Source organism: Scyliorhinus torazame, chromosome 1 (assembly GCF_047496885.1).
Source record: "Scyliorhinus torazame isolate Kashiwa2021f chromosome 1, sScyTor2.1, whole genome shotgun sequence".
Classification (NCBI taxonomy): Eukaryota; Metazoa; Chordata; class Chondrichthyes; order Carcharhiniformes; family Scyliorhinidae; genus Scyliorhinus; species Scyliorhinus torazame.
In genome coordinates this window covers 257,283,205-257,307,248 of record NC_092707.1, presented here as the reverse complement: position 1 = coordinate 257,307,248, position 24,044 = coordinate 257,283,205, and the positions used below count along the sequence as shown (strand labels likewise).

General features: G+C 51.2%; 1 protein-coding gene across 1 annotated transcript in view; it reads right to left on the bottom strand.

Annotated features, from left to right (window-relative positions):
* mthfd1l (methylenetetrahydrofolate dehydrogenase (NADP+ dependent) 1 like) overlaps positions 1-24,044 on the bottom strand; it is a 316,218-nt gene that overhangs the window by 115,206 nt on the left and 176,968 nt on the right. The window contains exons 21-22 of the mRNA XM_072504179.1: positions 17,438-17,571; positions 12,259-12,300 (exon numbers count right to left, since the gene is read on the bottom strand). Coding sequence (XP_072360280.1) covers positions 12,259-12,300; positions 17,438-17,571 — 176 coding nt within the window. The remainder of the gene's footprint in view (positions 1-12,258; positions 12,301-17,437; positions 17,572-24,044) is intronic.

Genomic DNA, 24,044 nt, shown 5'->3' with positions numbered 1-24,044 from the left:
AGTTGGGACCCTGTGAGGACAGGATATAAAAGTTGGAGGTTATAGGATTCAGAAACCTCTCGGAATTTTCAAAGGGCTGACAGGATGGGGACCTATTCACCACCAGTTAATGGCCCCTTACTGAGGCCTGTGCACGCCCAATTGTAATATTCAATCTTTAATCCAGTGAGCCCGAACTATTGCTACACCTAGTGCACAGCTGTCAGGTTTGCAGCAGGGCCATCAGAAACACTCTCCCCAATTATTTAAATCTCACCGTTCCTGGATCACCTTGCATCAATGACAACACTCTACCCAGATCCATCTACTGCAGCATTCTGACGTCTCTCTTCACTTAAATAATCTGCTTCACTATTATTCCTACCAAAATGGAAAAGCTCACTTTCCCACATTATACTTCATCTGACAATTTTTTGTCCCCTCACAAACTGTCCATATGACTTTACAAATTTGTGTTCTCCTCACACTTGCTTTCCTTCCAAATAAGGGCATAGAATACAGGAGCAAGAAGTTATGTTGAATTTGTAGAAGTCACTAATTTGGCTTCAGCTAGAATATTGCATCCAATTCTGCGTGCTGAAATTTAGGAAGGATGAGAAGGCATTAGAGGGAGTTAGAAAAAATCCACAAAAATGGTTCCAGAATGAGGAACTTCAGTTCTGAAGACAGATTAGAGAAGTTAGGACTGTTTTCCTGAGAAAAAAAAAGTTGACAGGAGATTTGACGGAGGCATTCAAATCCTGAAGGGTTTGGACAGAGTAGATAGGGAGAAACATTTCGCACTCATGAAAGGATGGTGTAAAATAAGCAAAAGTGATACGAGGAGAACCTTTTTATGCAGCGAGTGGTTAAGGCCTGAAATGCACTGTCTGAGCATGCGGTGGAGGCAGGTTAAGTTGAAGAATTTTAAAGGGAATTAGACTGCTATTTGAAAAGGAATATGCAGGGTTACGTACAGGGAGAAGCCTGGGGGGTGGGGTGGCTTGTGCTTGTGGTACTGGGCAAGTTGCTCATTCTGAGAGCCAGTGCAAACACGTTGGGTCAAATAACTTTGTCCTGTGCCCTAACAATTCTGTAATCTAGCTTGCATGGCCTCTTTTATTGCTGAGCACACATATCACTGCTGTGTAGGGAGTTGCCTGCTCTCTTTGGCACGGCAGCAGAAACCTCAGCTTGTCTGCCTTTGCGTCTAGCACCAGGCGTGGCAGCTCCCATCACCTGGAGATGTCCTGTTCCATTAATTTTGCACTGAGTTCACCTCCTTCCCAATTAGGCTAGTTCAATTAGACACTGCAGGAGTCATTTGGGACCCAGAACTGAACCAGGTGTCAGGTTCCCGATCAGGATGTGAAAATCCCACCGTTGTGCTCAAACTACACAAGTCAGGCCAAACTTTTAGTTTTGTGCCCATTTGGGGACTTTACGTTATTGCTATCTCAGTTTATATGGGGAAATTAATAAGGCCGACAGAGAGAAGTTTCTGAAGCAGCCTCATGTAAATTTTCTCGATTAGTATGTTTCTGATTCAACAAGGGAGGAGGCATTGCTGAATCTGGTTCTGAAGAATGAGGTGGGTCAAATGGATCAAATGTCAGGACAGGAACATTTAAGCAACAGTCATCAAGTTATCATAAAGTAAGTTATCTATGGAAAAGGACAAGGAACAATCAAGAGTAAAATTATTTAATTGGAGGGTCAATGTTAATGGGGTGAGAGGAATGGAGGGGAATTGCAGCTGTGAAACCCTTGGTGGAAAAAATATGTAAGGATTAAATCAAGGAGGTTTCCGGTTGCGGCTATGCCTGGATAGGTTGCATGTTCAGCAGCTCCCGCCAAGAACGGACTTTTGGGCCCTTTTGAGGAGCCCCAGCAGCACTTGGACGACGATTCCCGGTGTGGAAAGGCAGCAGTAAGGTTTCCCCAGCATTGCATGGAGTGGAGCAATTAAAAAAGTGGGAGAGCGGGTGCGGAAAAGTAAGATGGCGGCAGGTGGAGACCAGGTAGTGTGGGCGCAATGGTCGCGGGAGCAGCAGGAGTTCCTGAAAAGCTGCTTTGCGGAGCTGAAAGCAGAAATGCTGGCCCCAATGAAGGCGTCGATAGAAAAGCTGGTGGAGACCCAGAAGGCCCAAGGGGCGGCGATTAGAGAGGTGCAGCAGAAAGCCTCTGAAAACAAGGACGAGATTCTGGGCCTGGCGGTGAAAGTGGAGGCACAAGAAGTAGCAGGAAAAATTCAAGGACCTGGAGAATAGATCGCGGAGGAAGAATCTCCGGATTCTGGGTCTCCCTGAAGGGGTGGAGGAGTCCGGCGTCGGGGCGTACGTAGCCACAATGCAGAACACGTTAATGGGCGCGGGAGTCTTCCCGCGGCCCTTGGAGCTGGATGGGGCTCACAGAGCCCTGGCAAGGAGGCCTAAAGCCAATGAGCCGCCAAGGGCTGTAGTGGTGAGGTTTCAACGCTTCATGGACAGGGAGTGCGTCCTGAGGTGGGCGAAGATGGAGCAGCAGGTAGGAGAATACGGAGGTCCGTGTTTATCAAGACGAGAGTGCAGAGCTGGCTGAGAAGAGGGCTGGATTCAACTGGGCCAAGGCGGTGCTCCACCGAAAGGGGGAGAAGTTCGGGCTGTTGCAGCCAGCGCGATTGTGGGTCACTTTTCAAGATCGCCATCACTATTTTGATACGCCTGATGAGGCCCGGACCGTTATACAAAACGAGAAGTTGAACTAAGGGTTTGATGTGGGGTTTGGTCTGTTTTTCCGTCGTGTGGGAAAGCGGGGGAGTGGGAAAGGGTGAGTGGATGCGATATTTGGGTTTTGTGGGTCTGTGGCATTGATACTGTTTTGCAGGGGCCGGTCCACGTGTGTGAGGGGGTGGGGCAGGAGGCCCTGGTCGTGGGGAATGGGGGTGAGGTTGTAGGAGAAAGGAGGTGCGCCATAGGGGGCGGGGCCGGCCCAGGTGTAAAACGCGGGCTTTTTCCTGCGCTGAGAGGGGGGGGGGGGGGGGGGGGGGGGGGTCGGTCGGTGCTGGAGGGGTGCTCACATCAGCCTGAAGGGGAGATGGGGTGGGGATTCCACACGGGGGGTCGTTGGCAAAGGCGGGAACGGCCGGGGGTCAGCAGCATGTTGAGTCGGATCCCGGATCTGGAAGTGGGGAGCTTGATAATGGGGGGACACGACACACGACACTTTAATACGGTACTGGGCCCAGCATTGGGCCGATCCAGGTCAAGGACGGGTAAGAGGCCAACTGCGGCCAAGGTGCTAAGGGATTTTATGGACCAGATGGGGGGAGTGGATCCGTGGAGATTTGCCAGGCCGGTGGCCAGAGTGTTCTTTTTTCTCCCATGTACATAAGGCCTATTCACGAACAGACTTCTTTGTGATGAGTAGAGCACTGATCCCAAGAGTGGAGGGAACGGAATATTCGGCTATAGCGATTTCGGACAACGCCCCACACTGGGTGGAGTTGGGGTTGGGGGAGGAGAGGGACCAGTGCCCGCTGTGGTGCCTGGATGTGGGACTGTTAGCGGATGAGGTTTGTGGGCGGGTCCGGGGGTGCATTCAGAGATACATAGAGGCCAATGATAATGGGGAGGTACAGGTGGGTGTGGTTTGGGAGGCTTTGAAGGTGGTGGTTAGGGGAGAGCTAATTTCAATTAGGGCTCACAGGGAGAAGAGGGAGAGGATGGAGAGGGAGAGGTTGGTGGGGGAGATAGTAAGGGTGGACAGGAGCTATGAGGCGGCCCCCGAAGAGGGGCTGTTGGGGGAGCGACTGAACCTCCAAACGGAATTTGATTTATTGACCACAGGGAAGGCAGAGGCTCAGTGGAGGAAAATGCAGGGGGCAGTATGTGAGTATGGGGAGAAGGCGAGTCGGATGCTGGCGCATCAGCTACGTAAGAGGGAGGCGGCGAGGGAGATTGGAGGAGTTAGGGATTGGGGGGGGGAGGGGGAGGGGGGGGGGGGCGGAAATACGGTGCGGAGTGCAGTTTAAATCAATTAGGTATTTAGGGATTTCTATGGGGACCTGTACAGGTCTTTGTACATAGGAAGTCAAACCAGGATACATTAACCTCATTTAACCAATAACTACAAAAGTGGGGAAAACGGCCCCTTCTAACAAAAACATGACCCCCCCCCGGGTCAGAGGGGAAGAGGCGGTTCTTAGATCAATTGAGGTTCCCGAGGGTGGAGGAAGAGCAGGTGGCTGGCCTGGGGGCCCCGGGACCGGAAGGGTTCCCGGTTGGATTTTATAGGAAATTTGTGGATCCATTGGTCCCGTTGCTGGCGAGAACCTTCAATGAGGCGAGGGAGGAAGGGACTCTGCCCCCGACAATGTCTCGGGCGCAGATCTCGCTGATTCTCAAGCGGGATAAGGACCCACTGCAGTGCGGTTCGTATAGGCCGATCTCGCTCCTTAACATAGATGCCAAGTTGTTGGCGAAGGTCCTCGTTACGAGGATTGAGGACTGTGTCCCGGGAGTGATGCATGAGGACCAGACAGGGTTCGTGAAGGGCAGGCAGTTAAATGCGAATGCGCGGAGGCTCCTGAACATGATTATGATGCCCTCGGTGGGAGGGGAACCGGAGGTGGTGGCAGCTATGGACGCGGAGAAGGCCTTTGATCGGGTGGAATGGGAGTACCTATGGCAAGTACTTAGCAGGTGTGGGTTCGGGGAAGGGTTCATAGGGTGGGTCAGGTTGTTATACAGGGCCCCGGTGGCAAGCGTGTCTACAAACCGGCGGAGATCGGAATATTTCAGATTGTACCGGGGGGCGAGACAGGGGTGTCCCCTGTCCCCTTTGCTGTTCGCGCTGGCAATTGAGCCGCTGGCCATGGCATAAATGGAGTCTAGGAACTGGAGGGGGTTGGTCCGTGGAGGGGAGGAACACAAGGTGTCGTTGTATGCTGATGACCTGTTGTTATATATTGCAGATCCAGTGGAGTAGTTGGCGGAGGTCATGCGGATCCTTAGGGAGTTTGGGGACTTCTCGGGCTACAAGCTCAACGTGGGGAAGAGTGAGCTCTTTGTAGTGCATGCGGGGGCCCAGGAAAGGGGGCTAGAGGAGCTGCCAATGAAGAGGGCAGAGAGGAGCTTTCAGTACCTGGGTATCCAGGTAGCTAGGAGCTGGGGGGCCCTGCATAAGCTTAATTTGACACGGTTGGTGGACCAGATGGAGGAAGACTTTAGGAGATGGGATGTGTTGCCACTTTCCCTGGCGGGTAGGGTGCAATCGGTCAAGGTGACGGTCCTCCCGAGGTTCTTGTTCGTGTTCCAGTGCCTGCCCATCCTAATCCCCAAGGCTTTTTTCAAGCAGGTAAGCAGGAGTATTATGGGGTTTGTATGTGCGAGCAAGACCCCGAGGGTGAAGAGGGTGTTTCTGGAGCGCAGTCGGGACAGGGGCGGGCTGGCGCTGCCGAATCTGTGTGGTTATTATTGGGTAGCTAATGTGGCGTCTTGTGTGGGTACTAGCTTGGGGGCACTGGTGACGGCACCGTTGCCGCTACCGCCGACGCGGTACACCGAGCCCGGTGGTGGAGGCGGCGACATTGAAGATCTGGGGGCAGTGGAGGCGACATAGGGGTGAGGTGGGGGCCTCAATTTGGTCCCCGATACGGGATAATCATAGGTTTGTGCCGGGCAGAATGGATGGGAGGTTCCTAAGTTGGCATCGGGCAGGAATTAAAAGGATGGGTGACCTGTTCATAGACGGGACTTTTGCTAGCCTGGGGGCGCTGGATGAGAAATTTGGGTTGCCTCCCGGAAACGCTTTTAGATACATGCAAGTGAGGGCATTTGTGAGACGGCAGGTGGGGGAATTTCCGCTACTTCCAGCACGAAGGATTCAGAACAGGGTGATTTCGGATGTATGGGTTGGAGAAGGGAAGGTCTCAGCGATTTATCAGGAGCTGCAGAAGGCACGATCTTGGCGATTTATCAGGAGCTGCAGGAAGCAGAGGAGGCCTCAGTGGAGGAGCTGAAGGGCAAGTGGGAGGAGGAGCTTGGGGAGGAGCTGGATCAGGGTCTGTGGGCTGATGTCCTGGGCAGGGTTAATTCCCCCTCCTCCTCATGCGCCAGACTCAGTATAATACAATTTAAAGTGGTACATAGGACGCATATGACAGGGGCGAGGATGAGTAGGTTTTTTGGGGTGTAGGACAGATGCGTGAGATGTTCGGGGAGCCCAGCGAATCACGGCCATATGTTCTGGGCGTGCCCGGCACTGAAGGGGTTCTGGAGGGGCTTTGCGAGGGCTATGTCCAAAGTTGTGAACACCCGGGTCAAGCCGAGCTGGGGGGGTGGCACTATTTGTGGTATCGGACGAGCCGGGAGTGCAGTAGCCAAAAGAGGCCGGAGTTCTGGCCTTTGCGTCCCTGGTAGCCCGGCGGAGGATCTTACTAATGTGGAGAGATGTAAAGCCCCCGAGCGTGGAGGCTTGGGTCAATGACATGGCAGGGTTCATTAAGTTGGAGAGGATAAAGTTTGCCTTGCGAGGGTCTGTGCAGGGGTTCTCCAGGCGCTGGCAACCGTTTTTAGACTTTTTCATGGAAAGCTAAGTGGAGGTCGAAACAGCAGTAACCCGGGAGGGGAGGGGGTTTATGTTTTTGTTAGAAGGGGGCGTTTCCACCCTGGAGAATGGACATGGGACTAATGGCGGATGAGGGGGTGTGCTTAAGGGTGAGGGGATGCATTGAAAAGTACTTGGAACTCAATGACAATGGGGAGGTTCAGGTGGGAGTGGTCTGGGAGGCGTTGAAGGCGGTGGTTAGGGGGGAGCTGATATCAATAAGGACACATAAAGGGAAGCAGGAGAGTAAGGAACGGGAGCGGTTGTTGCAAGAACTTTTGAGGGTGGACAGACAGTATGCGGAAGCACCGGAGGAGGGACTGTATAGGGAAAGGCAAAGGCTGCATGTGGAATTTGACTTGCTGACCACAGGCACTGCAGAGGCACAATGGAGGAAGGCGCAGGGTGTACAGTATGAATATGGAGAGAAGGCGAGCAGATTGCTGGCACACCAATTGAGGAAAAGGGGAGCAGCGAGGGAAATAGGGGGGGTGAGAGACGAAGATGGAGAGACAGAGCGGGGAGCGGAGAGAGTGAATGAAGTGTTTAAGACATTTTATAAAAAATTGTATGAAGCTCAACCCCCGGATGGAAGGGAGAGAATGATGGAGTTTTTGGATCGGCTGGAAATTCCCAAGGTGGAAGAGCAGGAAAGGATGGGATTGGGAGCACAGATCACGGTAGAAGAAGTGGTGAAAGGAATTAGGAACATGCAGACGGGAAAGGCCCCGGGACCGGACGGATTCCCAGTTGAATTTTACAGAAAATATTTGGACTTGCTCGCCCCGCTACTGACGAGGACCTTCAACGAGGCAAAGGAAAGGGGACAACTGCCCCCGACTATGTCAGAAGCAACGATATCGCTTCTTTTAAAGAAGGAAAAGGATCCGCTACAATGCGGGTCCTACAGACCAATCTCCCTCCTCAATGTAGATGCCAAGGTCTTGGCCAAGGTAATGGCAATGAGAATAGAGGAATGTGTCCCGGGGGTGGTTCATGAGGACCAAACTGGGTTTGTGAAGGGGAGACAGCTGAACACGAACATACGGAGGTTGTTAGGGGTAATGATGATGGCCCCACCAGAGGGTGAAACGGAGATAGTAGTGGCGATGGATGCCAAGAAAGCATTTGATAGAGTGGAGTGGGATTATCTGTGGGAGGTGTTGAGGAGATTTGGGTTCGGAGAGGGGTATGTTAGATGGGTGCAGCTGTTGTATAGGGCCCCAGTGGCGAGTGTGGTCACGAATGGACGGGGATCGGCATATTTTCGGCTCCATAGAGGGACAAGGCAGGGATGTCCTCTGTCCCCATTACTGTTTGCACTGGCGATTGAGCCCCTGGCAATAGCGCTGAGAGGTTCCAAGGGATGGAGGGGAATACTTAGGGGAGGAGAAGAACACCGGGTATCTTTATATGCGGATGATCTGCTACTATATGTGGCGGATCCAGCGGAGGGGATGCCAGAAATAATGCGGATACTTGGGGAGTTTGGGGATTTTTCAGGGTATAAATTGAACATGGGGAAGAGTGAGCTGTTTGTGGTGCATCCAGGGGAGCAGAGTAGAGAAATAGAAGACCTACCGTTGAGGAAGGTAACAAGAGACTTTCGTTACCTGGGGATCCAGATAGCTAAGAATTGGGGCACATTGCACAGGCTAAATTTGACGCGGTTGGTGGAACAGATGGAGGAAGATTTCAAGAGATGGGATATGGTAGCATTGTCAATGGCAGGGAGGGTGCAGGCGGTTAAGATGGTGGTCCTCCCGAGATTCCTTTTTGTGTTTCAGTGTCTCCCGGTGGTGATCACGAAGGCTTTTTTCAAAAGGATAGAAAAGAGTATCATGGGTTTTGTTTGGGCCGGGAAGACTCCGAGAGTGAGGAAGGGATTCTTACAGCGTAGTAGGGATAGGGGGGGGCTGGCACTACCGAGCCTAAGTGAGTATTATTGGGCCGCTAATATTTCAATGGTGAGTAAGTGGATGGGAGAGGAGGAAGGAGCGGCGTGGAAGAGATTAGAGAGGGCGTCCTGTAGGGGGACCAGCCTGCAGGCTATGGTGACAGCCCCATTGCCGTTCTCACCAAGGAACTATACCACGAGTCCGGTGGTGGTAGCTACACTGAAGATTTGGGGACAGTGGAGACGACATAGGGGAAAGGCCGGAGCACTGGGGGGGTCCCCGATAAGAAACAACCATAGGTTTGCCCCGGGGGGAATGGATGGGGGATATGGAATGTGGCAAAGAGCAGGTATAACGCAATTGAAAGATCTATTTGTGGATGGGAAGTTTGCGAGTCTGGGAGCACTGACCGAGAAATATGGGTTGCCCCAAGGGAATGCATTCAGGTACATGCAATTGAGGGCTTTTGCGAGGCAACAGGTGAGGGAATTCCCGCAGCTCCCGACACAAGAGGTGCAGGACAGAGTCATCTCAAAGAAATGGGTGGGGGACGGTAAGGTGTCGGATATATATAGGGAAATGAGACGAAGGGGAGACTATGATGGACGAACTAAAAGGGAAATGGGAAGAAGAGCTAGGGGAGGAGATTGAGGAGGGGATGTGGGCAGATGCCCTAAACAGGGTAAACTCGTCGTCCTCGTGCGCCAGGCTAAGCCTGATTCAGTTTAAGGTATTACACAGGGCACATATGACTGGAACACGGCTCAGTAAATTTTTTGGGTGGAGGATAGGTGTGCGAGGTGCTCGAGAAGCCCAGCGAATCATACCCATATGTTTTGGTCATGCCCGGCACTACAGGGGTTTTGGATGGGGGTGACAAAGGTGCTTTCGAAAGTAGTAGGAGTCCGGGTCGAACCAAGCTGGGGGTTGGCTATATTTGGGGTTGCACAAGAGCCGGGAGTGCAGGAGGCGAAAGAGGCCGATGTTTTGGCCTTTGCGTCCCTAGTAGCCCGGCGCAGAATATTGCTAATGTGGAAAGAAGCCAAGCCCCCGGGGGTGGAGACCTGGATAAATGATATGGCGGGGTTCATAAAGTTAGAGCGGATTAAGTTCGTCCTAAGGGGGTCGGCTCAAGGGTTTACTAGGCGGTGGCAACCGTTCGTCGAATATCTTGCGGAAAGATAGATAGGGGAGAACAAAGAAGGCAGCAGCAGCGGCCCAGGACTTGGGGGGGGGGGTGTGGCCTGAGACAAGGCAGTTGCCAATTAGGGCTAGTTTTTACTTTTGTTATTTAATATTTATTTATTTGTTGTTGTTTTTGTTTAAATTTAAAAAGGTCATTATTATCTGTATTGTTACAATGTTGTGTAAAGGATGCACAATGTACTGTGTTGGTTGACCAAAAATTTTCAATAAAATATTATTTAAAAAAAAAAAGAAGGGGGCGTTTCCCCCACTTTTGTAGTTATTGGTTAAATGGGGTTAATGTATCCTGGTTTGATTTCCTATGTACAATTTTGTTTTTCTTTCTTTCTTTCTTGAGTGTTTGGTTGAAAATTGTTGAAAATTTTGAATAAACATTTTTTAAAAAAGGATTAAATCAACAAGGGACATGTGGGAGTCTTTCAAGCGGCAGTTGATTAGGATTCAGGAAAGTCACATTCCTGAGAGAACAAAGGATAAGCATTGGAAGTTTAGGGAGCCTTGGATAACAAAGGATATTGTGAACCTTGTCAAAAAGACAAAGGCAGCTTTTGTGCGGTTGAGAAGGGTGGGGACAGTCGAAACCCTTGAGTACAAAGAAAGTAGGAAGGTACTTAAGCAGGAAATTTGGAGGGCTAGGAAGGGCCATGAAAAGTCCTTGGCAAGCACGATTAAGGTGAAATCCCATTGCTTTTTATTGATATGTAAAAAGCATGAGGGTGGCCAGGGAAAGGATTGGATCATTTAAGGACAGTGGGGGGAATCTATGAGTTGAACCAGAGGAAATGGGCGAGGTACTAAATGAGTACTTTGCATCAGTGTTCACCGAAGAGAAGGACTTTGTGGAAGATGATTCTTGGGTAGGGTGTGTGGACAGTCTGGGTCATGATGACATCAAAAAGGAGGTGGTATTGGTTGTTTTAAAAGACATTAAGGTAGATAAATCTCCTGGGCCAAATGGGATTTACCCCAGAATACTGAAATTCAAGTGCTGGCAGTAATACAAAGAAGCACAACAGTTGATTCCTAATATTGGAGTTCTGAGCCAGGACTGAACAGATTTGGACTTTTCACCCTCAATAAGAAGCACCCAGCATTTGATTTAATAAAGGTAGAGAGAGTAACTAACATTGAAACGGGGAACCAAAAATTTAAACTGCAAGACAAAAGCGAAAGTATAGTTCCAAATTGCAAATTCCATCATGTCTCTCCTCGCAAGCAATATATACGTAACACTATGACCCTATTTTCTTTTAAATTTAGAGTACCCAATTATTCTTTTCCAATTAAGGGGCAATTTAGCGTGGCCAATCCACCGAACCTGCACATCTTTGGGTTGCGGGGGTGAAACTCACGCAGACACGGGGAGAAAGTGCAAACTCCACACGGACAGAGACCCGGGCTCAGGATCGAACCAGGGTCCTCAGCGCGTGGGCCAGCTTGAAGAAAAAAGTGTGTTTAACTGAACTCAAAAGGAACTAGGAAACTAGAAAGTGAATAGCTCTCTGCTCTGCTAGGAGTAGGAAAGCTATACAATGGAGTAATGGGCACGAAAGCAAGCACCAGTGGAACTATAGGACAGTTAGGTCTGGAAACTAGAGAAAGAGAAGTTTCCCAGAAGTCTGACGTTAAAGGAACAAAGAGAAACTGGGATTGGAACAGGATACTGTTCACTGAAGCTAAGGCAGACCTGGAAAGGGCAAACTGGGTGAAATTGACTAGAGGAAAGCCAAAGATTGGATGCAAAGGTTCGGTGTCCTTATTTCCAACCTTTAGAAACAATTGTATTCTGTTGGGGACAGAGTACCTGAGTTTTTGTGTAAATTTTGGATGCATGTGGCAAATCAAGACAAAGTAGAGTGGGAAAACCTTGTAAAAGCCTGAAAGGATTTTTGGAAAACCCAGAGGTGAATGTTTGCTAAAACAGCCTTGCGTGAAAGAAGATTTTAAAGCGTGTTTTTTGAGAGTGGAGTTTGGAATCACTCGCGTGGCAATCATTCAGTGGGAATTTGAAGAGAAACCCGCAGAAGATCAACTGAGTTTCATCTGTTGTTGGGTTTCAGAGTGGGGTGTTATCCGACGACAGTTAGCCTGTTGGGTTACATGGACTGTGCGTTTATCGATAACATTACAGCCCAAAATATATTGTGTAAATTGGTGTCCTTAAAATCTGTATACATTTGTGAAGTGGGACTGGAGTATTGTATTATCAAACTTTTCATGTTTAATAACTTTTGTTGTTATTAGAAGTTAATTGGCAGTGCTGTTCCTCCACGTTTTCTAAAAAAAAAAAGTAAACTTTGCTGTCTTCTGAGCCAGGATTCCGTTTTGGGGCCTTCCCTTCCAATAATAACACAAACTAGGATCGGAACAACATGCATTTCTATGGAAATCTCAAAAATATACTTATGGCCCTCAATTCTACGTAGGAGCATTCTATCCATTTATATAAGAGATTGTTCAAATTTGAATTTCAATGGTCTAAGATAGCACCAAATGTGGAGAGCACAAGACAGAGAATCATCGAGAACGTGGATTGCATCATGGCGGGAAGCCTGAAGGCTTTCTGGTGTTTGTGAAGTGTACCTACCTCCTCAGTGTACTCTTTAGATAGGGGCATGCCTGCACGGACCTGAAAGAGAGCAAATTAGTAACAATTGTTAGTTTAGTTTCAGGTCGACAGTTAATGCATGTGTGAGGTTGGGTTTTACAAAGGTAAGCAAGATAGAAAGACTTGCATTTATTTAACATCTTTCAATTCTACAAAGCACTTTTCAGCCAATGAAGTGTTTTTAATCACTGGCTAGCACACCAGGGAGAACTCCCTAGTTCTTCCTCCATCAGTGCCACGGGATCTGTTACGTCTAACTAAGGGCTCAGTTTAACATCTTCAGCAAGAGGTGTCACCCCTGACTGTATAGCACTCCCTCAGTGCTGCACTTGGATTATGTGATCAAGCCAATGGAGTTGGTATTCAATCCATGACCTTCCGACTCAGGGGAAACAATGCCTTCATCAAATCACAGCATAAACTCTCATCTCATTGCTTTGTTTAACAGTGTGGAAGTTACAGTCCAGGGCCACTGGGGCAAATCCCAGTTCACAGGCAATCTCTTGAATGATCATATCTGCTTAAGTGAATGACATGGCATTCAAAATTTTATTTCCCATTCCCAAACATCAATTTCTGCCCATTGCATTTTCCCTTGGTTGTCTTAATAGGTCTGTGAATAGCACAGAAGTGCCAGCAGAGGGCAGTAGAGCGGCGCTGATGATTGGCTGTGTGGGCGAAATTTGCATACAACCGTTGTGGTCACCCTAACTTGAAGGTGTACCTATGCAAGAGACCCTAGCTGTTCAAGTGAAGACAAGCATCCAGCAGACGGCAGTAGAGCTGAGCTGCTGATTGGCTGTTGCAGGGGAAATTTGCACACATCCGTTGTGGTCACCCTAACTTGAAGGTGGTTTGTGGAGGAGCTGTTGTCAAGTGACACATAAACCCGAAACACTTCTTCAGTGTTTCCCTCCCTATCCCTTCATCTAACCAAAAAAAAACCCAACCGCTGTAAAGATCAAGAGGGAGGCACGAGGGCAGGTAGAAGTAGAAAGAAGTTGAACCGTGACGTCACAGCCTGCAGGTAAGGGATAGGCTGGTGACTGGTAAGTAGTTTTTCTTTTATTTTCCCTCAGGTGTTATCGTGCGGGGCGCAGAGGTTGCTGAGTGAGTGCTTGCTGAGAAGGGGAGTGAATAACAGGTAAGCTCTTTCTTTTTCTTTTTTTATCTAGAGGGGATGGCAGGGAAGGTAGTGCAATGTTCCTCCAGCAGAATGTTTGAGGTGACGGACACCATCAGTGTCCCTGCTGATTTCATCTGTGGGAAGTGCACCCATCTCCAGCTCCTCAGAAACCGCATTAGGGAACTGCAGCTGGATGAACTTCGGATCATTCGGGAGGCAGAGGTGGTAATAGATAGAAGCTTCAGGGATGTAGTTACTCCAAAGAATAAAGATAGATGGGTGACAGGGAGGGGGACTGGGAGGAAGCAGTCAGTACAGGGATCCCCTGTGGTCGTTCCCCTGAGTAACAAGTATACCGCTTTGGATACTGGGGGGGGGGGGGGGGGGAGAAGAGAGACTTACCAGGGGAAAGCCATGGGGGTACAGGTTTCTGGCACAGAGTCTGTCCCTGTTGCTCAGAAGGGAATGGGGGAAGAGGAGTAGAGAATTAGTCATTGGAGACTCCATAGTTACGGGGATAAATAGGAGATTCTGTGGGAACGAGAGAGACTCGCGGTTGGTGTGTTGCCTCCCAGGTGCCAGGGTGCGTGATGTCTCGGATCGTGTTTTCGGGATCCTTAAGGGAGAGGGGGAGCATCCCCAAGTCATGGTCCACATAGGTACCAACGACATAGGTAGGAAAAGGGATAGGGATGTAAGGCAGGAATTCAGGGAGCTAGGGTGGAAACTTAGATCTAGGACAGAGTTATTATCTCTGGGTTGTTACCCATGCCAGCAAGACGAGGAATAGGGAGAGAGAGGAGTTGAACACGGGGCTACAGGGATGGTGCAGGAGGGAGGGTTTCAGATTCCTGGATAATTGGGGCTCATTCTGGGGTCGGTGGGACCTCTACAAATGGGATGGTCTACACCTGGACCAGAGGGGTACCAATATCCTGCACGCGGGGCGGAAATTTGCTAATGCTCTTCAGGAGGGTTTAAACTAGTTGAGCAGGGGCTTGGGAACCTGAATTGTAGCTCCAGTATACAGGAGGTTGAGAGTAGTGAGGTCATGAGTAAGGTTTTAAAGTTGCAAGAGTGTACCGACAGGCAGGAAGGTAGTTTAAAGTGTGTCTTCTTCAATGCCAGGAGCATCCGGATAAAGTGGGTGAACTTGCGGCATGGGTTGGTACCTGGGACTTCGATGTTGTGGCCATTTCGGAGACATGGATAGAGCAGGGACAGGAATGGTTGTTGCAGGTGCCGGGGTTTAGATATTTCAGTAAGCTCAGGAAAAGGTGGTAAAAGAGGGGGAGGGGTGGCATTGTTAGTCAAGGACAGTATTACGGTGGCAGAAAGGACGTTTGATGAGATAGTATGGACTGAGGTTAGAAACAGGAAAGAAGAGGTCACCCTGTTAGGGGTTTTCTATAGGCCTCCGAAAAGTTCCAGAGATGTAGAGGAAAGGATTGCAAAGATGATTTTGGATAGGAGCGAAAGCAACAGGGTAGTTGTTATGGGGACTTTAACTTTCCAAATATTGACTGGAAATGCTATAGTTTGAGTACTTTAGATGGGTCCGTTTTTGTCCAATGTGTGCAGGAGGGTTTCCTGACACAGTATGTAGATAGGCCACCGAGAGGCGAGGCCATATTGGATTTGGTACTGGGTAATGAACCAGGACAGGTGTTAGATTTGGAGGTAGGTGAGCACTTTGGTGATAGTGACCACAATTCGATTAAGTTTACTTTAGTGATGGAAAGGGATAGGTATATACCGCAGGGCACGAGTTATATCTGGGGGAAAGGCAATTATGATGCGATGAGGCAAGACTTAGGATGCATCGGATGAAGAGGAAAACTGCAGGGGATGGGCACAATGGAAATGTGGAGCTTGTTCAAGGAACAGCTACTGTGTGTCTTTGATAAGTATGTACCTATCAGGCAGGGAGGAAGTGGTCGAGCAAGGGAACCGTGGTTTACTAAAGCAGTCGAAACACTTGTCAAGAGGAAGGAGGCTGATGTAAAGATGAGACATGAAGGTTCAGTTAGGGCACTCGAGAGTTACAAGTTAGCTAGGAAGGACCTAAAGAGAGAGCTAAGAAGAGCCAGGAGGGGACATGAGAAGTCTTTGGCAGGTAGGATCAAGGACAACCCTAAAGCTTTCTATAGATATGTCAGGAATAAAAGAATGACCAGGGTAAGAGTACGGCTAGGCAAGGACAGTAGTGGGTAGTTGTGCATGGAGTCCGAGGAGTTAGGAGAGGTGCTAAATGAATATTTTTCGTCAGTATTCACACAGGAAAAAGACAATGTTGTCGAGGAGAATACGGAGATTCAGGCTACTGGACTAGAAGGGCTTGAGGTTCATAAGGAGGAGGTGTTAGCAATTCTGGAAAGTATGAAAATAGATAAGTCCCCTGGGCCAGATGGGATTTATCCTAGGATTCTCTGGGAAGCTAGGGAGGAGATTGCTGAGCCTTTGGCTTTGACCTTTAAGTCATCTTTGTCTACAGGAATAGTACCAGAAGACTGGAGGATAGCAAATGTTGTCCCCTTGTTCAAGAAGGGGAGTAGAGACAACCTCGGTAACTATAGACCAGTGAGTCTTACTTCTGTTGTGGGCAAAAATCTTGGAAAGGTTTATAAGAGATAGGATGTATAATCATCTGGAAAGGTATAATTTGTTTAGAGATGGTCAACACGGTTTTGTGAAGGGTAGGTCGTGCCTCACAAACCTTCTTGAGTTCTTTGAAAAGGTGACCAAACAGGTAGATGAGGGTAAAGCAGTTGATGTGGTGTATATGGATTTCAGTAAAGCGTTTGATAAGGTTCCCCATTGTAGGCTACTGCAGAAAATACGGAGGCATGGGATTCAGGGTGATTTAGCAGTTTGGATCAGAAATTGGCTAGCTGGAAGAAGACAAAGGGTGGTGGTTGATGGGAAATGTTCAGACTGGAGTCCAGTTACTCGTGGTGTACCACAAGGATCTGTTTTGGGGCCACTGCTGTTTGTCATTTTTATAAATGACCTGGGGAGGGCGTAGAAGGATGGGTGAGTATATTTGCAGATGATACTAATGTCGGTGGAGTTGCGGACAGTGTGGAAGGATGTTACAAGTTACAGAGGGACATAGATAAGCTTCAGCGCTGGGCTGAGAGGTGGCAAATGGTGTTTAATGCAGAAAAGTGTGAGGTGATTCATTTTGGAAGCAATAACAGGAAGTCAGAGTACTGGGCTAATGGTAAGATTCTTGGCAGTGTGGATGAACAGAGAGATCTCGATGTCCATGTACATAGATCCCTGAAAGTTGCCACTCAGGTTGAGAGGGTTGTTAAGAAGGCGTATGGTGTGTTAGCTTTTATTGGTAGAGGGATTGAGTTTCGGAGCCATGAGGTCATGTTGCAGCTGTACAAAACTCTGGTGCGGCCGCATTTGGAGTATTGCGAGCAATGCTGGTCGCCGTATTATAGGAAGGCTGTGGAAGCATTGGAAAGGGTGCAGAGGAGATTTACCAGAATGTTGCCTGGTATGGAGGGAAGATCTTATGAGGGACTTGAGGCTCTTTTCGTTAGAGAGAAGAAGGTTAAGAGGTGACTTAATTGAGGCATACAAGATGATCAGAGGATTGGATAGGGTGGACAGTGAGAGCCTTTTTCCTCGGATGGTGATGTCTAGCATGAGGGGACATAGCTTTAAATTGAGGGGAGATAGATATAAGACAGATGTCAGAGGTAGGTTCTTTTCTCAGAGAGTAGTATGGGCGTGGAATGCCCTGCCCAGCAGTAGTGGACTCACCAACACTAAGGGCATTCAAATGGTTATTGGATAGACATATGGACGATAAGGGAATTGTGTAGATGGGCTTTAGGGTGGTTTCACAGGTCGCCGCAACATTGAGGGCCGAAGGGTCTGTACTGCGCTGTAATGTTCTATGTTCTAAATATTCCTGGTGGAGAAGATCAGCCATAATCTAATTGTGTGGTACATCGGATTAAGGGGCTGAATAGTCTACTCTTGTCCCTATGTTAACTCATCTACTCACATTGGGGCCCCTCCACCGTGCATCTTCAAAGCACGGATTGTTGCCACAAGCACCACCACATGAGGCCGAAGGCCTGAGGTTCTGCACTTTATGTTGAAAAACTTCTCCATCCCGATGTCGGCACCAAAGCCAGCTTCAGTCACTGAAAGACAAGGTACAATTAGATAATATAAAATTTTAAAAAGAGACCTGATAGTTATAGCGAAACCTATTCACTCAACAATTAACCAGAAAGGTTTCCAAATCAACAAAAATGTACTTTTCTCGGTTTGTAATTCCCATCATCGGAACAGGACTAGACTATTCAGCCCATTAAGCCGGTTCTGCCTTTAATTAGATCATGGCTGATCGTTGCAGTCTACATTTCCCACTTGGCTCTTTCCTCATTCACTTTCCATATATAGACTTACAATTATGTTAATTTATGTGCCTCCAGATATGGGAACAGCAAGGTGCTGAGGGATTACAGAGCAGGGAACAACAGCACCAGGTGATGTCATTACGCAGTCCTCCACTTGTAAAGACACACATTCGATCGTTAGTTTTAGCACATACTGCCATTATCAATTCCTAAATGTGTCACACACCAATTACAACCACAGCCATTCAGTGAGATCATATTTCATCCATATCACACGGTAGCACAGTAGTTAGCACTGTTGCTTCACAGCACCATCGGCCCAGGTTTGATTCCCGGCTTGGGTCACGGTCTGTGCAGAGTCTGCACGTTCTCCCCGTGTCTGCGTGGGTTTCCTCCGGCTGCTTCGGTTTCCTCCCACAAGTCCCGAAAGACATGCTGTTAGGTAATTTGGGCATTCTGAACTCTCCCTGTGTACCCGAACTGGCACGGAGTGTGGCAACTAGGGTCTTTTCACAGTAACTTCATTGCAGTGTTAATGTAAGCCTACTTGTGACAATAAAGATTATAAAACTTCATCCAGCTGCCTTGACCCCATAAGCCTGGGTCTATAAAAATAATCAATTGATCTGAGCTTTAATATTATTTGAGCTAGCAAGTACTGCTTTTTAGGGAGCAAAATGACTAAGACAAAGAGGACTGGGCACAACCAAACCAAACACTCAGCCTACGATCTCCCATAGAAGTAGTAAAAGTGCAAGAACAAGAGCCAACAGCAAGAACCCGAACTCCCATAATCCCACCTCCCAGGCCCAGATCAAAGAACAAAACAGATCACTGGACCACCAGCACCACCCTCAAGAAGACAACATATTGTGGGGGCAAGAACCGAAAGGAATATAAACTGGTCCAAATCATAAAACAGAGGGAAACCCACTGCAGGATGGAAGGGCCGTCAGAGCGATCCTCCAGAGAGTGCCCTGGGAGGGAGGGCCGACCTGTCTACACTGGAATCTCCCAACCAGGACCACTTGAAAAAGGACTGGGCTATTCAAAAGCCAATGTAGATCTGTGTCTGAATGTTCATGTCACTAACCCTCACCATTCAACACCATCACAGCCAGTATGCAGTCACCAATACTGAGAGAGAAGTTGAAGCAATGCCCCCATAATCTCTCAAAGTCAGAAGAAGAGTAAAGGAGAACAAGAATTATCAGAACAAACCCCTCTGACCCACAAACCAATTCCTAAGAGCCCCAACGGGGAATTTTTTGACAACGCAACCCGGTGTGGGGTGTGTGAGAAGGGAGTCCCCCCCCCCAACGAAGGAGAAAAAAAATCGGCGGCGGCGGCTGCAGCGCGAGGAATCGTCGACCAAAGGGTCAGAAAGAGAGAAGCACAAGATGGCGGCGGAGAAAGCGCAGGCGACATGGGGGCCTGAGCAGGATGAAATTGTGAGACGGTGCGTGGAGCTGCTGAAGAGGGAGGTGCTGACCCCGATGTTATAGGCAATTGAGGGGCTCAAGGAGACATTAAAGACCCAGGAGACAGAGCTCCGCGTGGTGGAGCAGAAGGTGACAGATATTGAGGACGAGATCCTGGGCCTGGCGGTTAAGACACAGACGCACGAGGCACTTCATAAAAAGTGTACTGAAAGGATCGAGGCCCTAGAAAACGGAGCGCGAAGGAAGAACCTTCGGATACTGGGGTCTCCCTGAGGGTGCGGAAGGAGTGGACTGTGGAGCTTATGCAAGTACAATGCTGAGCTCACTGATGGGTGCTGAGGCCCCTACGGGCCCCTTGGAGGTGGAGTAGGCACATCGGATCCCGGCGGGAAGACCAAAAGCAGGAGAACCACCCAGGGCAATAATCGTGCGATTTTACCGCCTTAAGGATAGAGAAGAGGTCCTGAGATGGGCTAAAAAGGTGCGGAGTAGCAGATGGGAGAATGCAGTGGTACGGGTGTACCAGGATTGGAGTGCGGAGGTGGCGAGAAGGAGGGCGAGCTTTAACCGAGCCAAAGAGGTGTTGCATAAAAGGAAGGTGAAGTTCGGGATGCTGCAGCCGGCAAGACTATCGGTCACGTATCAGGAGAGACACCATTATTTCGAGACGGCGGAGGAAGCATGGACCTTTATCAAAGAGGAGAAATTGGATCGGAACTGAGGGACTGATGCTGCAGGAAATGTTATTGTTTTTTTTTAAATAATATTTTATTGAAAATTTTTGGTCAACCAACACAGTACATTGTGCATCGTTTACACACATTATAACAATACAGATAATAATGACCTTTTTTATTTAAACAAGAACAAAAGAAAACAACAACAAATAAATAAATATTAAATAACAAAAATAAAAACTAGCCCTAATTGGCAACTGCCTTGTCTCAGGCCCACCCCCCCCCCCCCCCCCCCCTCTCCCCCCCCCCCCCCCCCTCCCCCCCCCCCCCCCTCCTCTTTCTCCTCCCCCCCCCCCCCTCTTTCTCCCCCCCCCCCCCCTCCTCTTTCTCTCCCCCCCCCCCCCTCTTTCTCCTCCCCCCCCCCCCCCTCTTTCTCCCCCCCCCCCCCCCCTCTTTCTCCCCCCCCCCCCTCTTCTCCCCCCCCCCCCTCTTCCCTCCCCCCCCCCCCCTCTCCCCCCTCCCCCCCCCCCCCCCTCCCCCTCCCCCCCCCCCCCCCTCCCTCCCCCCCCCCCCTCCCCCCCCCCCCCTCCCTCCCCCCCCCTCCCCCCCCCCCCCCCCCCTCCCCCCCCCCCCCCTCCCCCCCCCCCTCCCCCCCCCCCCCCCTCCCCCCCCCCCCTCTTCTCCCCCCCCTCCCCCCCCCCCTCCCCCCCCCCCCCCCCCCCCCCTCCCCCTCTTTCTCCCCCCCCCCCCTCCCCCCCCCCTCCCCCCCCCCCCCCCCCCCTCTTTCTCCCCCCCCCCCCCCCCTCTTTCTCCCCCCCCCCCCCCTCTTTCTCCCCCCCCCCCCTCTTTCTCCCCCCCCCCCCCCCCTCTTTCTCCCCCCCCCCCCCCCCCTCTTTCTCCCCCCCCCCCCCCCCCTCTTTCTCCCCCCCCCCCCCCCCCCCCCCCCCTCTTTCTCCCCCCCCCCCCCCCCTCTTTCTCCCCCCCCCCCCCCCCCCTCTTTCTCCCCCCCCCCCCCTCCCCTCTTTCTCCCCCCCCCCCCCCCCCCCCTCCCTCTCCCCCCCCCCCCCCCCTCCCCTCTTTCTCCCCTCCCCCCCCCCCCTCCCCTCTTTCTCCCCTCCCCCCCCCCCCCCCTCTTTCTCCCTCCCCCCCCCCCCCCCTCTTTCTCCCCCCCCCCCCCCCCCTCTTTCTCCCCCCCCCCCCCCCCTCTTCTCCCCCCCCCCCCCCTCTTTCTCCCCTCCCCCCCCCCCCCCCCTCTTTCTCCCTCCCCCCCCCCCCCCTCTTTCTCCCTCCCCCCCCCCCCCCCCCTTTCTCCCCCCCCCCCCCCTCTTTTTCTCCCCCCCCTCTTTCTCCCTCCCCCCCCCCCCCTTCTCCCCCCCCCCCCCTCTTTCTCCCCCCCCCCCCTCTTTCTCCCCCCCCCCCCCCCTCTTTCTCCCCCCCCCCCCCCTCTTTCTCCCCCCCCCCCCCTCTTTCTCCCCCCCCCCCCCTCTTTTTCTCCCCCCCCCCCCCCTCTTTCTCCCCCCCCCCCTCTTTCTCCCCCCCCCCCCCCCCTTTCTCCCCCCCCCCCCCCCCTCTTTCTCCCCCCCCTCTTTCTCCTCCCCCCCCCCCCTCTTTCTCCCCCCCCCCCCCTCTTTCTCCCCCCCCCCCCCTCTTTCTCCCCCCCCCCCTCTTTCTCCCCCCCCCCCCCCCCTCTTTCTCCCCCCCCCCCCCCCCCTTTCTCTCCCCCCCCCCCCTCTTTCTCTCCCCCCCCCCCCCCTCTTTCTCTCCCCCCCCCCCCTCTTTCTCCCCCCCCCCCCTCTTTCTCCCCCCCCCTCTTTCTCTCCCCCCCCCCCTCTTTCTCCCCCCCCCCTCTTTCTCCCCCCCCCCCCCTCTTTCCCCCCCCCTCTTCCCCCCCCCCCCCCCCTCTTCCTCCCCCCCCCCCCCCCCCCTCCCCTCCATCTCCCCCCCCCCCCCCCTCCTCCAAGTCCTGGGCTGCTGCTGCTGCCTTCTTTTTTCCCCCATCTATCTTTCCGCAAGATATTCGACGAACGGTTGCCACCGCCTGGTAAACCTTTGAGCCGACCCCCTTAGGACGAACTTAATCCGCTCTAACTTTATGAACCCCGTCATATCATTTATCCAGGTCTCCACCCCCGGGAACTTGGCTTCTTTCCACATGAGCAATATCCTGCGCCGGGCTACTAGGGACGCAAAGGACAAAACATCGGCCTCTCTCGCCTCCTGCACTCCCGGCTCTTGTGCAACCCCAAATATAGCCAACCCCCAGCTTGGTTCGACCCGGACTCCTACTACTTTCGAAAGCACCTTTGTCACCCCCATCCAAAACCCCTGTAGTGCCGGGCATGACCAAAACATATGGGTATGATTCGCTGGGCTTCTCGAGCACCCTCGCACACCTATCCTCCACCCCAAAAAATTTACTGAGCCGTGTTCCAGTCATATGTGCCCTGTGTAATACCTTAAACTGAATCAGGCTTAGCCTGGCGCACGAGGACGACGAGTTTACCCTGTTTAGGGCATCTGCCCACAGCCCCTCCTCGATCTCCTCCCCTAGCTCTTCTTCCCATTTCCCTTTTAGTTCGTCCACCATAGTCTCCCCTTCATCCCTCATTTCCCTATATATATATCCGACACCTTACCGTCCCCCACCCATTTCTTCGAGATGACTCTGTCCTGCACCTCTTGTGTCGGGAGCTGCGGGAATTCCCTCACCTGTTGCCTCGCAAAAGCCCTCAATTGCATGTACCTGAATGCATTCCCTTGGGGCAACCCATATTTCTCAGTCAGCGCTCCCAGACTCGCGAACTTCCCATCCACAAATAGATCTTTCAATTGCGTTATACCTGCTCTTTGCCACATTCCATATCCCCATCCATTCCCCCCGGGGCAAACCTATGGTTGTTTCTTATCGGGGACCCCCCCAATGCTCCGGTCTTTCCCCTATGTCGTCTCCACTGTCCCCAAATCTTCAGTGTAGCTACCACCACCGGACTCGTGGTATAGTTCCTTGGTGAGAACGGCAATGGGGCTGTCACCATAGCCTGCAGGCTGGTCCCCCTACAGGACGCCCTCTCTAATCTCTTCCACGCCGCTCCTTCCTCCTCTCCCATCCACTTACTCACCATTGAAATATTAGCGGCCCAATAATACTCACTTCGGCTCGGTAGTGCCAGCCCCCCCCTATCCCTACTACGCTGTAAGAATCCCTTCCTCACTCTCGGAGTCTTCCCGGCCCAAACAAAACCCATGATACTCTTTTCTATCCTTTTGAAAAAAGCCTTCGTGATCACCACCGGGAGGCACTGAAACACAAAGAGGAATCTCGGGAGGGCCACCATCTTAACCGCCTGCACCCTCCCTGCCATTGACAATGCTACCATATCCCATCTCTTGAAATCTTCCTCCATCTGTTCCACCAACCGCGTCAAATTTAGCCTGTGCAATGTGCCCCAATTCTTAGCTATCTGGATCCCCAGGTAACGAAAGTCTCTTGTTACCTTCCTCAACGGTAGGTCTTCTATTTCTCTACTCTGCTCCCCTGGATGCACCACAAACAGCTCACTCTTCCCCATGTTCAATTTATACCCTGAAAAATCCCCAAACTCCCCAAGTATCCGCATTATTTCTGGCATCCCCTCCGCTGGATCCGCCACATATAGTAGCAGATCATCCGCATATAAAGATACCCGGTGTTCTTCTCCTCCCCTAAGTATTCCCCTCCATCCCTTGGAACCTCTCAGCGCTATTGCCAGGGGCTCAATCGCCAGTGCAAACAGTAATGGGGACAGAGGACATCCCTGCCTTGTCCCTCTATGGAGCCGAAAATATGCCGATCCCCGTCCATTCGTGACCACACTCGCCACTGGGGCCCTATACAACAGCTGCACCCATCTAACATACCCCTCTCCGAACCCAAATCTCCTCAACACCTCCCACAGATAATCCCACTCCACTCTATCAAATGCTTTCTTGGCATCCATCGCCACTACTATCTCCGTTTCACCCTCTGGTGGGGCCATCATCATTACCCCTAACAACCTCCGTATGTTCGTGTTCAGCTGTCTCCCCTTCACAAACCCAGTTTGGTCCTCATGAACCACCCCCGGGGACACATTCCTCTATTCTCATTGCCATTACC